This window comes from Platalea leucorodia, assembly GCF_965183815.1.
Source record: "Platalea leucorodia genome assembly, chromosome: 4".
In the NCBI taxonomy this organism is placed as follows: domain Eukaryota; kingdom Metazoa; phylum Chordata; class Aves; order Pelecaniformes; family Threskiornithidae; genus Platalea; species Platalea leucorodia.
This window is the reverse complement of record NC_138826.1, coordinates 72,224,947-72,240,547: the sequence shown is the minus strand read 5'-3', so window position 1 is coordinate 72,240,547 and position 15,601 is coordinate 72,224,947. Positions and strand designations below refer to the sequence as shown.

At 45.9% G+C, this 15,601-nt stretch overlaps 1 protein-coding gene across 1 annotated transcript; it reads right to left on the bottom strand.

The window, feature by feature from the left end:
- Positions 1–430: 430 nt before the first annotated feature.
- TEF (TEF transcription factor, PAR bZIP family member) lies at positions 431–13,490 on the bottom strand. The gene is made up of 5 exons (XM_082309808.1): positions 13,253–13,490; positions 7,068–7,394; positions 5,395–5,615; positions 4,406–4,617; positions 431–2,459 (listed from the first exon to the last, which is right to left on the bottom strand). Exons 1-5 carry the CDS (start codon positions 13,422–13,424, stop codon positions 2,438–2,440), a joined length of 954 nt encoding a protein of 317 aa, XP_082165934.1. The 5' UTR covers positions 13,425–13,490; the 3' UTR covers positions 431–2,437.
- Between the last annotated feature and the right edge of the window lie 2,111 nt (positions 13,491–15,601).

Here is a 15,601-nt window from a genome sequence, read left to right as displayed (position 1 = left end):
GTTAAGCCGCACTCACCCTGAAGTGCGATTTTCCAGTTTTGCAACCCGTAGACACATGAATCACAGAATGTGCAAATTTGCGCTGTCCTACAGGGAAGCACAAGAGTTTGCTAACAGTCTTCTGTGAAAGAAAGATCTAATGAACATTCACTGTTAGTTTCCATTGTGTAAGCTTTTAATACAACAGAAAAAGCTAACAGAATTGCACATACTATTCTCACTGACTGAATATTTTGCTGTTAAAATAGCATGATATACTGCAAAACCAAATCCTATATACAATATATAAGTATTTAAAAGGTATTCCTAAAGCAGCAAGACAGCAAGACCCAAACGAAGGACTAGCAACTCCTTGCCCAGTTACAATACCCGTTAGCTTTGTGATTTAAACAGGAAGCATGACTTTCAAGAGCAGCCATTCAAAGTTAACTGAAAATTTAGAAATTATAAATGCAAAAAGAGTTGCTACATTTACATGCTGTCAGGGTTGTTTGTTTTGTTGGGTTTTTTTGGTGTGGTTTTTTTTTTTTCCCCCCCTTCTTCCTTAAATCCATGGTTTGGCCTTTGTCACCAAAATAAAACAACAACAAAAAACAGTACATACCAAAAATATCAGTCCAAATCAGCAATATTTGATACAGATAGAGATATGTGCTGACATTTCAGCAACATGGAGCTAAACTATTCATCTATTTGAAGAGAATACCCCAAGATTATCTCAGAGCTTTCTAATCCCAAATTATAATAATACACTCATAAGTATACTTTTGTAACAGCAAAAGAGTTAAAAGCACTTTCTTGACTTCAGAACATGGTCCATTAAAAATAACAGGTCAATAACTGCATTTAATGCATATGCTCTTTACAAAGGTTATGCCTTCAAAAAACTGGTTATGAATTCTGGGTTTTAAGATTTTTATTATTTTTTGAAATGAAGTTTACAACATTGGCTGCTTCTTTGCATCTTTTTCTCTTTGCCTTTCTGCTCTGAAATTAGGGGTGGAATCTCTTGGTTAAATGCAAAGCCAAAATACTTGTTCAACACGATAGTGTCGAGCTTTGCTGGTAACTAGTTGTGCCTCGTAATTTTGGCACTTGTGCTTCTGAAAGCTTTCAAGATTATTTTTCTTGAGGTGTGTGCTGTTTATCAATCTCCAGGCATGAATACGCTACTGTCTTACAAGCTCCATTTTGGCTACAAGCACGGCCCTGTACTACTTTCCCAGAAATTAAGTACTCTTTTTCTTCCCACACAAATTTAGCTCTTAAGCTTCCTCAATATAAGAGTAGATTCTTGTTATGCTGATGAAACTCTTACGAAGGAACTTCCACCTACTTCCTCCATCTTCTACACACAATAAACATCTCTGCAATCTGTCCAAGCTTTCATCTACTCTCCCACACCAGCACAAGGGTCTTGATACTTAAGCTGCCCGTTGTAACTGTGGGAAATCGTTGGCTGTTTCCGTTTTATAAAACAGATGACAAAGTGCTCTTTCGCCACCACAGTTCTCATGTAGTCAAGAGACAGAAAATTGTAATATGGCAACTAATAGCCATTGCTTTGCTGGAGCTAATACTCATTTGGTAGTTTCAGACTGCCAAAAGACATGGGGATCAGCAGCTCAGACTAGCACCTTTTCCATGATTGCTAAATCATTAACAAAATAATAGATGTTGTTTCAGCAAGATACCATAAAAGCAAGTGAGCCTCATAAAAGAAACAAAGGAGAAGGCAGGTTACAGCAGTGTGGCTGTAGAGCAGGAAAGCAAGCGAACTCTTTTACTATTACACAGGTCATTTGATAGAGGTTTATTACTACTCTTTGTATGGCACACTGTGGTGCTTTCTGGATTGTTTCAATACATCTGCTGCACTTTTCTGCACTGGAAGTCTCACACATCACAGACTGCTGTTCTCCTGGTATCTTTAATTCTGCACTCACAGTACTCCACAAGATGCTACACTGTACCACAAGTGAGTTGCAGTATTAAATAAAATTCATTTTACTGCAGGGAAAAGTCTTAAAATATAGCAGTTCTTAATATATACAGACACTTTCATTTAAAACTCCCTATTTTCTTCCACTCGAGTGCCAAAACAAAGAGTCACTATTCACTATTTGCCTGTCAACAGACTTTGAGACATGAACTTTGAGTGTCTTGACAAAACCCCAATAAGTAAGCTTATTGTAGTTCATAGTTACAGTGAGAAAGACAGATAAGAAAGCCATATACAGAATTAAGGAGACTTTGCACTTTTCATCATGCCCAGCCCTGGGTAGTTCAGATGGGGTACTTGCAGGCAAGCAGGCAGGCAGGGTCATCGTCAGTTGTTTGTGTTGGGACACCTCATAGATTTCACTGCTCACTCTGAAGACTGGCGATTCATGTGTGCTTTTTAGTTTCTTTGTTTTTAAAAGTCTTTAAAGTTGCATCACTCGGAATCAGATAAGTCACTTTAAACAAAGCAAAGTGTTAAGTGTGACAATTTATTTATAACATACTTCCCACCATCACCACCACACACCACCCTGTGAAAGAAAAACCCCTGCTGAAAGGGTGACAATTTGTAGTATGTTTGAAAGAAATTAGACCAACACTGCATGAAGAGCCACTCTAGTCAAATTAAAAGCATAACAGAGGGGGGAGATAGTTCAAAGCATACATTTACTTTAAGCGTTCTGGATTAGCCTGCTTCTCCACTTCCTTAAGAAGTCAACGCACAATTGGTCTAAACTCATACCAATTTCCACATTATGTTTAAAAGACAAGCTAGGCAAGAAGTCTTTAGTATAGAAAAGAAATCCCAATCCTTTTTTAATATTCTTTTCAGATTTCAATAGGCGAACTGGCAACTAGCCTAAACATCTTCTATCCCACATTTACTCCCTAATATAAATATTAACCCAGGAAGTATAGCCTAAGAGTTCTGACACAGCCACTATCTTAAGATAGCTTTTCTTGTTAAGAGGACTTCTAGACATATACTTCTGTTAAAGCTTCTGGTTCTTGCAGTTGTAGGTCATGTAGAAGGTCCCAACATCACACATAACATATTTTTCTTTTAACACCACGTACTGTTGAAGCAGCGCTTGGTGCTGAGAATGGATTACTTCCAAGAGGGCAAGTCTTGTGTGCTAATTTTGTAACAGGAAACATGCTGGAGAGAGAACCAGCAGGCATGGAGAGACCAGATACGCTGCTACACAGGAGATAGTGAGGTAAACTGTTCATGTTTAGAGTGGGTGTAGCTTGTTCCATAGAGTGTTCACGAGGCAAAGGACCAAAACTCTTTCTCAAACTCTTGGACAAAGGGTAAGGTGCAGTAAAGTAACAGTGGCTTGTTTGTCTGTTTCTTAAAAATAATAATAAAAAAAAAAATAAAAAAAAGCAAACCTTCTTCCAAAGCATAAGGTACTGGCAATTCCTTAACAGATGGGCCTCAAGGTTCAGCCTAACGAGCCAGACCTCTTTTCCTAAACCTCCCTTACTTCTCAGTTAAGTGTAACATGCTGCTTTATCAGCAGTTCAAGAGAGAAGTCCCTCTAAGGAAAAAAGGAGGGGTGGTGGTAGAAATACAGCCGAAACCTCACAGCGAATTATTTGTCCATATCTGTAAAGTGAGAGAGCCCCTACTGTCCTCTCTCCTTGGTTTCTGGAAGTTATCCAGGATTAGAACCTACCAAGATGTTTGAGCAGTATTCTTATCAACACTGCACTGACTCTGGTCTGCATAACACTTGTGCATTAACCTCAAGATATCTGTTTTTACAAGAGATTGAATATTTTCCTGTCTTCCTGTCCTAAAGGTTCCCCTATTCCTCTTCAACAGGAACAGAGTTCTATACAAGAGGTACTTTCTAGTGCCTCTGAATGGGAGAGGAAATAATTTCATGATGCTGCCCAGCAACATCTACTTATGTCTTAAAATTGTTTTACAATTTGACTTGGGGGGGGTGGGGTGGGGGTGGTCATGGAGATGGAGAAAAGAGCAGGAGTTTAAAAAGAAAAAAAGTGAAAAAAAGCAAGGAGAGTCTCCTAGGCTCTTTCTCCACTTAAAATGGAGATTAGAACAGATAGCAAAAGCCCTGTCCAGTCAGGAGGGATCCACATCTATTCCTCCAGACAGGTGAATCTGTTCTATCGTATGACATCAGAAAATGGTCTATCAGTGTTAAAACCAAAAAGTTGTAAATACGGACACTAAGATTTTGGGCAACACAACGATCAGGAAAGGGCCTGAACAAGTTGTGCCAACAGGAACAGGGTTTGGATTTTTTTTTTGTGTAGATGCAAAATGGCAAAGCCTCCACAAACTTTATTTCTGGGAGTCTCTACAGAAGGCAGAGAAGTCTAAGAGGCTAAAACAAGGAGCCCTAACAAGGAAAAGGGGTGTGCTTACAAGGGTCCGTATCTGGTCTCGTATTTAGAAACAATGTTCTTGCATCGTCCCACTTCCTTGCGCAGCTCTGCAACCTCCGTCCTCAGGGCCGTATTCTCTTTCTCAAGAAAGGCTGCCCGAATTGTGATCTGATTCTCCTTTAATCGCCGAGCATCACGGGAACGCTTTGCTGCCACATTGTTCTTCTTTCGCCTTGTCCAGTATTTTTCATCCTGTAGCAAAAAAGGAAAAGAAAAAAAAAAATGCCAACCTGACAACTATATCAAATAGACACCTGTCCTGGTTTCAGCTGGGATAGAGTTAATTTTCTTCTTAGTAGCTGGTATAGTGCTGTGTTTTGGATTTAGTATGAGAATAATGTGGTAACACACTGATGTTTTAGTTGTTGCTAAGCAGTGTTTATACTAAGTCAATGGCTTTTCAGCTTCCCATGCTCTGCCAGCAGGGAGGTGCACAAGAAGCTGGGAGGGAGCATAGCCAGGACAGCTGACCCAAACTGGCCAAAGGGATATTCCATACCATATGATGTCATGCTCAGTATATAAGCTGGGGGGGAGTTGGTTGGCAGACAGTGATCCAGCTCAGGGACTGGCTGGGAGTCAGTCAGCAGGTGGGGAGTGGTTGTACCACTTGTTTTTCCTGAGTTTTGTTGCTTTCTCTCCCTTTTGTTGTTTTCATTTTCATTACAATTTTTTACTCTTTTTATTGTATTTCAATTATTAAACTGTTCTTATCAACACACAAGTTTTCTCACTTTTAACCTTCTGATTCTCTTCCCCCCTCCCACTGGAGGGGAGTGAGGAAGCGGCTGTGTGGTGCTTAGTTGCCGGCTGGGGTTAAACCACGACAACTTGCCAATTCTATTTTTGGCAGTGCTTCTGCCCAATCACGGAGGTCTAGCACATTAGCTTTATATGTCAAAATGTTTGGGCAAAGAGTCAGAGACTTCGATCAAGGCCTAGAGAAGTTTGCAGCAATAAATCTGTTACCTTTTGTTCATCTGGGACAAAAACCTTCTTGGCTTTTTTAATCATTGGTTGTGGTTTCAGGTCCTCTTCAGTAAACTTGTGCTTGCGAGGATTGAAGAGCTCACCACCAGGCACACTGGACAGCACTAAATCAGCAGGGTCAGGGTTAAAATTCACCTCAACTTCTACGCAGTCAGGATCAATGGGGCTGGGAGTGTTTCTCTCATTTTGTGGTGGGGACTCTGGCAACAACAGGAGAAGTTACAATACATTCAGCAGGATGAAGAGAATTAACCAAGTAGCCAACTTGGGTATCTCTATTTATTGCCCTACTGTGGGTAGTATGTAATAGTATTATTTGCTATTTCCCTAAGGTGTGCTTGGTGCTGCACAGCTGCTGGCACAGAGAGAAGCTACACAGCCTAGTTTGTAATACAAACTCTAGGAACATATGCCAGACTAACAGACAAGAGTAGATAGATGCGGGACAGGACTCACCACTTCCTCGGCAAAACCTATGTGCTTTGCACACTTAAGAAGTGCCTTCCACAGCAGTAAGAAGTGAGAAACTTGTACTAGCCTGAGTTTTGTGCCGTAGAAAGCCTTATGGAAACAAGCCTGCCAAAAGACCCCAGTCCCTGGGTCCTTCAAAAGTCAGACAATTGTATTTCCAAACAAAGGACTAAATAAAGGTGGGTTTGTTACAAATGCACCAGTATTCTGTTTCTTTGCCACATGGAAACAAATGTCCCAACAGATTGTCTGACACTGCTGGCGTTCATATGAACTTTGTCATACTTATCTATTGCTTACAAATGTCATACACATGAATGGTAAATGTCAGTGCAATTTGAAGTAGCGATCAATGAATGAGTTTTTTCATACACCCCTCCTAGAAAAAAGCCACACCCTATGTCTTATTGAAGGAGTTCCACATTTTGCCTTTCACTTGCAGATTCACAGAAGAGGCCCTGAGCAAAACGCTTTCTGTAAAGTTTGCTCATAAAATAGTAATGTGAAAGTTTAGTGACTACCATGTTTAAACTCCAAATCTAGAGCAAACCAAGCTGCTAAATTCTTTAATAGAGAAGATCTCCATTCTACAAATGAAGAGCAGAAGTTTCCTAGTACCATTTAAGTACAGTTTTGTTTCTTTGTTCCTCCATTCCCACTTCAAAGCACCACTGAACATCAAACTACTTCACTAACACACCTTTTCTGAGTATCTGTTCTCACTTTTCACAGGCTAGCACAAAAAGATTGCTTCATTGTTTTTCTATTAAGCATTGTTACTTGAGGTACATTAAGCTAGCCTAAGTTCAGCCAAGCAGACCAAGCCACCAAGGTAGCACAAATGACTATTTTCTCAGCATGTCCAGCTTCTCACTAGATGAGCAATACCAAGAAAGCAAAGAATTTATGTTGGTGTTTCAGCTCTTCTCATTTCAAAAGAGAAACAGACTGCACACTGAGAGATGCTCATTTTTTCCAAGAGGGGGAGAGGGGAAGAAGAAGAGAGGCAGCATCTTCATGAATTGACACATGGACTAAGGCTCTACATTGAGCATGTTTGTGCTACTTAACCTGCCACAGCAAACACTGACAGGTTAGCATGTCTCTTCTTTGATCTAAAGAGGCACCTTTTAATACAAGAACAACAAAAGTCCTTCAGAGCCCCCTATTATTCCATCTACCTGTGCTGGAGGCTGCTTCAGATTGCTGGTAAACTGCAGTGGAAGAAGATGATGCAGGAGAACCAGTGGAAGCACTGGCAGACTCCTTTCCTTCCAGCTCAGCCACAGGCAAGAGTGGATTCTGGTTCAGATCCAGGTGAGTAGGGCTGGAAGGAATTCCATTCTCCAGCAGGAACTCATCCAGATCCATGTACTCCAGGTGGAAAGACTCGCCGTCATAAGGAATAGTTTTGTCCCAAATGGGTGGCATAAGGGAAGCCGAGACTGCCATAGTGCTAGCAGCTGCTGCCTCATCTTCCTCAAGCTTTATCTTCTCCTTCTCTTTATCTGAAAGATATAAGTAGGTCACTGTACAAGCTGCAACACAGGAGAGACTCAAGGTTTAAGAGTCTAACAAAATCACAGCGAAAGGAAATTCAATAAGCTATAGTTCTGCCTCATGTCATGATCTGAAAAATCAGATGTTGAAAGGCAACATTCATACATTCACATGTAACTCAGTATGGAGTGCTCTGACACCCTGTGACGGCTGGACCACAGACATCCAAGTAGCCTTGAGGGCCAGCATCTTTGCTGTGATACTTACCAAAGTGTGATATAATACTGCATCTAGCTTATTAACTAGTCACTGCAAAATAGCCTCTTTTTCACAGGCTCATCTTGGAAAACAGCAAAAGTGAGCGTCCGTCAGTAGGATTACATGGGAAGCCATTAAGAAAAACTACTCGCTTCCTCAGAGTTATTCTATGCACAAAGAAAGAAGGTGCAGAAGAATAATCTAGATACAAACAAGAAGGGAATATAGGTTTTCAGATTACATTTGAAAATTAGTCAAAAGGTCCACAGGACACCAGAGACGTGGATGTCTATTGCTCAGTATTTTAGGAGCATTTCTTTCTGAAATGACTCAGCATGTCCATACAAAGCAATAGCTCCAAATGCTGTTCACTATAGATAGCTCAAAGTATCTACATACGATTTTCACTCTTTGGGGAGATGTCTAATAAGGCATACTCCCACACCCCATCCCCAAGCCACAAAAGACTGATGAAATTTTCTCCATTTACTATGCTACAGTGCACATATTACAGAAAAATGGCTGTTTCTATGTTCCCCATAGCTACTGAATCTTAACAATTGTCTGGGACAGAATCCAAGCAGAAAACTCAAGTTATGGAATAATTACATAATTTAAGAGATAAAAATAAGCTGGCAGAAAAGAAAAAAAAATCCAAGTAATTTTCCTGATCCAGTTCTCCATGTAGCCATGCAGTTCTACCAGCACTGAAGGAGGCATTGCAGAAGCAGTGCTAGCACCACCAGCGTTGAGCCAGCACTGCCATCAAAAGGAATGGTCACCAGTTGTGCTCTAACCAACTGCAAATTGGTTCTTACCATGGAAGCTGACAAATACTCATTTCAATGGAACAAGGACTCCAGAGACATACACTGGATCAGTTTGGATCCCCAGTATTCACACAGGTTAGCCCGACAAAATGCAGGCAGCTTTGGCATGAGGGTTTTCTAGACTGGCTACAATATGCTAAAGGAGTATTTTTCTTTATCGGGGGTGGGAGCGGGGGTGAAACTCTGCTCTAAACCAGAAAAGCCTATTTATATAAAACCTATTCTGATAGAAATGGTGTTCCTTCTGCTGTTGCCTTAGCTGGTGTGGAACTGAGACTGAGAGAGCTTTTTATGGCTTAGAGAACAGTGCTGCCATACAAAGTAAATTATCATTTTAACCTACCATACTCTGAACATTTTATACAGAAGAAGATACCGATTTTAAAATAAACAGCTGAGAAAATACTCACCATCCACTGACTTGGGACTAAGAGCAAGTACCTAAAGAACATGTTAAATTCAGACCAGCGGCCCCTGGACCTGAGCTTTGTTAACATCATCTTGCAGCTTTTGGCCTTCCCCCTTGCCACTTCACACCGCTGCCTCTGAAATGCCATCTCTCAGCTCCTATCCCTGCTATAAACTCCTTTTTCCAGCAGAGTTTAGCAACTTTCCTACATTTTACTTGGGCAAAAAAAATGTGCAGGTTAACAGTCATGATCCAAATAACCCAAGTGTTTCTAAACAGCTTCTACTTGAAGCTAGAAAAGAAACAACGTCTGCTCTACTTCACAGATAAGGATGATTTCACTTACTACTGAAGCACACCCCACCAGATTGGAACCACCATTTTACATCCAACTTGTGAATCAGGGATTGTGTATTTCCTCAAGGTTTGCATAGTGCCCTGCACAACCAAACCCAGATTTGCATTGAGGATTGTGGACGATATCCTAGTAAAGACATCACCAAAACAAATGCAAGTGACAATAATGAGTTATTTCTAAATCACTTTATTTTTTAATCAACATAACAAAAAACTTCTGAATGTTGAGTCAAAATGTCAACTAAAAAGAAAAAAAAAATCATTCTTTACTCTTGAAAACAATAGTATTGCATTATAAGTTATGCTCATTTTAATGCAAGCCAGCAGTGCTTTTGTTTTGCAACATCTAATACAACATCTCCAACAGAGGAGAAAAGAAACCTTAAGTGATTAGTAGACTAAACATAAGGCTTAAAAATATTTTTCAGAAGGTAGATGCCAAAAAGACTATATTGCTGGCGTACATGGCTCTTCTCAGATCTTTTAATGCCTTTTAGATGTGCACCATCATCCTGCTGTACTTCAGTAACCTGAAAAGACCCTCCAGCTTCCTCTTGCGATCGTCCCTGACTCACACCAAATTAAATCCTTTTATTCACGTGAGAAGACCATCTGAATTTTTTTCCTTTTGCTACTACAGGTTGACAACTGGACAAGCACTGGGCCCCCAGTACTGTCTTTGTTTAGCTACGCTCTCTCTCCCCCCTCACTTCTAACAGCAATATCTGAAGCAAATTAAAATAGCAAAAGTTAACATACATATTGGGTGCCCATGTATTTCAAACGTGATACGTAAAAAGATAAAACTGTTGTATGACCATTTTTGCAATGACATTTTCCGACTGGCTTTCTTTCAATTCATTCAATTTTTATTTCTGCTGCACAACATTCTGCTGGGTGCACAATATTGAATGAAACACTAATTAACTTCTTGCATCTGGAGGGGTAAGTTTCCGCCTGCCCCAGCACAGGGACCTGAAACTTTCAATTCTCTGAAGGTATTTATAGTGTAAACAGGTATTACCTGACGGCAGAGCTGCAGTATCCTAAGAGGCTCCATTTGCAGTGATTCAAGGTCACCCTGATAAATCTGGACTGTACTTCTGCAGCTGATAGCTCATGTCCGATTTAGCCCCCTCATTCTGCTACTGTGACGTATTAACTAGGCTGTACATCTGCTGTTAACAGAGAGGTCGCTAGTTTATGCTAAGTAATTTAGGTAGAGCATTCCAGTTCTTGAACTGTTGGAAATACTGCTGTTTTAGCCAAAAGCAGCAGCCTGGAAAGAGCTTTATTCCACATCCTGTTTTTTCCTCAAAAGAACTCTTACAAACAAACCAAACCCAGACCCAAAGACATTTTGGCCACAACTGTCAAGTGCTATCCCAGCCACAAACAGAATAAACACTTCTTTGACAAAGTCCCCCTTGCTCATCAAAAAATATTGTCACATTATACTGAAAACACTACACAGATTAAGGCTGATTGGTCCATAAATCTTTAGTCCCACTCACGACAATAGAACAAGACATGTTATAGGGTTCTGTATTCCCAACGTCCATTACTGTGGTGTTTGTTGAGGCACTCCTCCTGCCACAGCAGCACACAACTGGTGATTAAGGCATCCTTTGGAGAGTATGCAGCAGCTCATTATTAATAAGAGAGACCTACACTCCTGCTCCAGAATATTAACTCTCTTCCCTTACCCCACAGGACTTTTTATAAAAAGATTATTATTTTTATTTATTTAATTCCTACAATGTACATGACAACAACTTACAGCAAGGCTGGTCAGATACACTTGGTATAAGGCAGTGCATTCAAGATGATGGCATTCAGTTGGAACTGGATGTCCTCCTCTGTTGCTGAGAAGGATTAGAAAGGCTGCTTGCTTACTTACTGGGTAGTCAAATTACCTACGGCAGTTGGAAAACCCATAGGTAGCTTGTGGAGACTATAAATGGACACTGCAGCTAGTTGATACCGTTTCTCGCAGAATAAAACAGAAAATTGTATTTTTGTCAACAGGCGTTCCAGACAAAAGGCATAGGGTCTTTTCTCAGAAAGCCTGCTAAAAACACACCACTCTATTAAGTAAATTGGTAATTATTTAACATTTTGGCTGTGTCACTATACTGTAAAGGAACAGAAAATAAACAAGGATCCTCTGAAGTCAGTTGAGTCACAATTCTACTGGCAAGTCTTTTGTAAACTTAAGAGTAACTACCTGCTAACACAGAAGGCATTCTTTCTTTTGTCTTGCAAACAAGAAAAGCACCAGAGATCCAGATAAACAGAAAGCAACAAGTTCCACAAAGTGCAAAGTGAAACAGTACTAGGGGGACTAAGGAAATCTATGGAGAAATGTTAAGAATGAGAACGATCTGAACCTCATCACAGCGTGAATGGAAAGGGGTAATCAAGATGCAATGGACTCAGGAGCAAGCTTTAGAGAATCAAGCTGAACACCTTCCCAAGCTGGAACCGGGTCATCTAGTAAAAGAAAAAGTATCAAATGTTCCTAATTTTAGAAAAATGCACTACCTCAAAATCGTACTAATTTTAAAATGTTACATCTCCATAGGCCAGATCACATGATTCTGGACAAGAAAACCACCTCTAAGACAAAGTCGCCATATCCCAGTCAGCTACCATCATGGTTTCCACACATGAACTGCTGCTCCTGCTGGCACTACCCCCTTTAAAAAGGACTGGGAGAAGAAATATCTTATGAAATCCCATAGTGTTGTAGGTTCAAAATTCTATGTACTGCAGCATCCTGCACCATAGCAACATAACTAAAACCTTTATCAGAGGCTGGCTTTTTTTTTTTTTTTTTTTTTAAACAGAAAGGAGAAAAAAATATTTGCTGGAATCACAAGATGGATACATTTACACAGTATTGTGCAATGTTAGACATACAAAGTAAACGGATCTTAACTGGGATCCTCACTGGGAACAATGCTGCCAACCTTGCTTGCACTGCAGTCTACCCTGGATATTGTCTGATGTTCCAAAAATTACTCTCAAACTCAAAATTCCTAGATGTAAGGACTTACTTTATTATACACCAGTACACTGAGCATTAGAGGTGCCGATCAACCTGAGCCTTCCTCAAAATCAAACTGATATTCAGAAAGGCAAAAATACTGCCAGGTGGGGGGGTGGGTGTGTAAAAAAAAAAAAGTGTGCCATCAGCAATGAAGCCTATAAGCACCAGCACTGTTATTTACAGAGCTGCTGCCTGCATAATCAGTGGGGGAGAGCTCCAGCCTATAGAGGACTGCATGCACAGGCAGTCAGTTACACCCTTATGGATTATCACCGAAGCTAATCTGAAGAGATCTGCTGTTCACGCGTGCCATCACACAACTTTCCAGCAATTCAGGTCAAGGAAGACTCGAAACCTTTCCCTCACCGCTTCCAACTATGCGTCTACAGGTAGGGGAGGCTGCAGACAGCTACGGGAATAAAACCAGCCTGTCATGTCCTGACTTCTACCTAATCCCTCGTACCCGAAGCGTTTTTATTTTGCCCAGCGTAGACACAGGACGATCGCAACAGCTCCATTTTCCAGTCGCACCGGCTCGCCGGGGAGACCCGGCCGGCGGGGCGGCCACCGCTGCCCTGCGCCTCTCAGGCGGGGAGGCGGCCCCGGCTCCCGGCCAACGGGCCCGGCGGCCGCCCCGTGAGGCCGAGCCCTTCCTGCCGAGCCCGGCGTCCCGGGATCCCGTGCTGCCGGCCCTTGGCACAGCCGGCCGGAGGGGCGGAGGGAAGGGGCGCGGGGCCTACCGGGGCGGGGGCGGACGGACACGCACACGCCAGGCCCGGGCGTGCGGCCTCTCCCGCGGGCGCTACCCCCGCCCGCCGTGACCCGCCGGGTCCCGCCCTCCGAGGCGCGGGGCGGGAAGACGGCGGGAGCGGAGGGGGGGCTGCGGGGGGGGGGGGGGGGGGGGGGAAGCTGGAGGGCGCCGCGCGCTCTCGCCGTCCCCGCGCGCGCTCCCGCGCTCACCCAGGCGCGCCTCCCGCGGGGGGTTCTCCATCAGCTTCTTCAGCACCAGCGGGAAGGCGCCCGCCAGGCCCCGCTGCTCCTGCTGCGCGGCGGCCCCCGCGCTCCCCCCGGCTGCAGTGGGCTCCGGTCCTCCTGCCGCCGCCGCCTCCTGGTGCGCGGCGCGGCCGGGCATACTCCCCGCGAGCCGGCGGGCGGGCTGTCAACGGTCGCCAGCGGCCGCGGCGCCCGGCGCGAGGCTGCGACAGCTCCCCGGGATCCGTCGGCAAACGGCGAGCACGTAGCAGGCGGCGCGCGAAGGTCCAACGGCGCATGCGCGGAACCCTGACGCCTCGCGCGTGCTTCAGTATTCATGAGCGCCCGGGCCTCGCCCACCCAAGCGGTCGCGCCCCGCCCCGCCCTCTCCGCCCCGCGGATTGGCCGGCGCCGCTCGGGGGGCGGCCCCGCGCCGGCAGGCCCCGCCCTCCCCGCCCCTCGGCGGCCGGCGCGGGCACGCGCCCCCCGCCCGCCGGGGCACGTGCAGGGGCGGGCTCCAGCGCCTCATTAGCATGCCGTGCCCCGCCCCCGCGCCCCGCCCCCGGGCGCTGCGTCACCGCCAGCTGCTCCTGAAGGCGGCGCGGGGGGGCGGCCGGGGACGAAGCGCGCGCGTGGGCGGCGGAGGAGCAGCAGCGCCTGCTGCGGGGCGCGCGCCCTCCACTCGCCTCCTGGGCGGGGGGCGCCGCCTCCGCGCCTGCGCGTGACACCCCCCCCCCCCCGCGCCGCTCCCGGGTGCGACCGTTACCGGCTGAGATAACGCGGTGCTGCGCGGCGCTTACGAGCCCCTTCTCGGCGGCAGGCCGCTCCCTGCTGCCTCAGCCCCGGCCCCGGCCTCGGCCTCGGTCCGGCTGGGCTCGGCTCGGCCGCCAGGGCGATGGGCCCGGGCTGGGAGGTCGCGTAACCGCGGCTCCCGAACCGCCGCCGGTGCCAGCGCTCCAGCCGGTCCTTAAATATCCTCGTTTAGGATCCCGAGATCACCTTTCCCACATGACCTGGATTCAGTCTCCCTCTGTCCTACATCATGCCGGCAGCAGCCGCAGCGGCGTGCCCTATATAACGTTAGCAGGGAGAAGGGCTTCACTGCGGCGGCTGGCATGGCTGGGCAGCTGGAGAGGAGGGCCTCTCCAAGTTTTCACAATCACAAGCAACGCCTTGTGATTCCCCAGCCAGTTCCAGCAGCAGGGATGCCGCCCTGGGATTTAAGCTCCTGAACATACAAAGGGAGCAAATGTTGCCAAGTTCACCCCCAAGAGCGCAGGCGGATACTGAGGAGCTTCTCCTGCAGAATGAATAAACTCGCAGAAGTGACAGGCGCTACAGCCACAGGCTTCTCCTGTCAGCAGCTGCCGCCTCGTGCCGCAGAAGGGCCGGCCGCAGCAAACCTACCGCATAGCGCTGCGAGCAGGGAACAGAAAGGGTGCACAGCCCCCCTGGGATGGCCCCATCCGCACCCAACGGAGCCACAGGTGCCGGGGTAGGGATGTCCCCCGAAGCGCCAGCAGAAAAGGGACCTTTCCCACGTAGACATTCAGGCATCTGCTTGGTTCAGCTGCCCCTCCACAAACCTCGGACATACCATTTCAGTGGCAAGGCACAATTTGACCTGACCCTTGCTAATAAACCCTGACAGAAAATCAGGTCTGAAATCCTCCCCACGCGCCCCAGGAAAAGGAACGTATTGGAAGTCGCATGGGGTAGGTGCTTTCCTCCGTTGCCTTACTGCGACGAGGACCAGGGGACGTCTCCATCCAACCTGGGCAGACAGGGAGCTGCCCTGCCTGCCAGCTACTTCTCTTGCGTAGGCTGGGAGGCTGAATCTGCTGCCTCCTTCGCAGGGGACGGGGTGGGACTCCTGACGCAACCCCTGCACACGTGCTGCCTGACGGGGAGCTAGGAAAGGGCCACCTTGTTAATCCAGGCTGGAACAGCGTGGGTTAATGCATCGTTTATCGAGGCCAATAAATCCAGCTGCAAGAAGCGGGCAGAACAGGTCATGCTCTGCTGCCCAGCGTGCTCCAGGGCTGCTGCTTGTCCTCCGCAGACGGCTTCCCTCCGCCTTGCCAAGCTCAGCTGGCAGAAGAAAAAAGCACATGCGTGAAAGGGAGATGACACTTCACACAGGGCAATGAAGCACAGATGTCGGACCACACATGACAGAGGCAGCACACGCAGCCCGGCAAGGGGCAGCAGGCTCGCAGCGATGCTTTTGCCCAGGAAACAGCTAGTGGCAGGCGGTAGACAGAGGACACAACCTACTGAGGCTGGCAAGGGGCAGCTTCTAGGAAGAGGGCAAGGGGATGTAGCCAAAGCAGGGCA

Bases quoted from the DNA above. Each gene is read 5' to 3' on its own strand.
- TEF (XM_082309808.1), bottom strand. From the start codon at position 13,424: ATGCCCGGCCGCGCCGCGCACCAGGAGGCGGCGGCGGCAGGAGGACCG. The intron at 7,395-13,252 runs GTGAGCGCGGGA...TATATCTTTCAG, and splicing joins CCCGCGGGAGGCGCGCCTGG to ATAAAGAGAAGGAGAAGATA. The intron at 4,618-5,394 runs GTAACAGATTTA...TTTTTGCTACAG, and splicing joins TTGTCCCAGATGAACAAAAG to GATGAAAAATACTGGACAAG.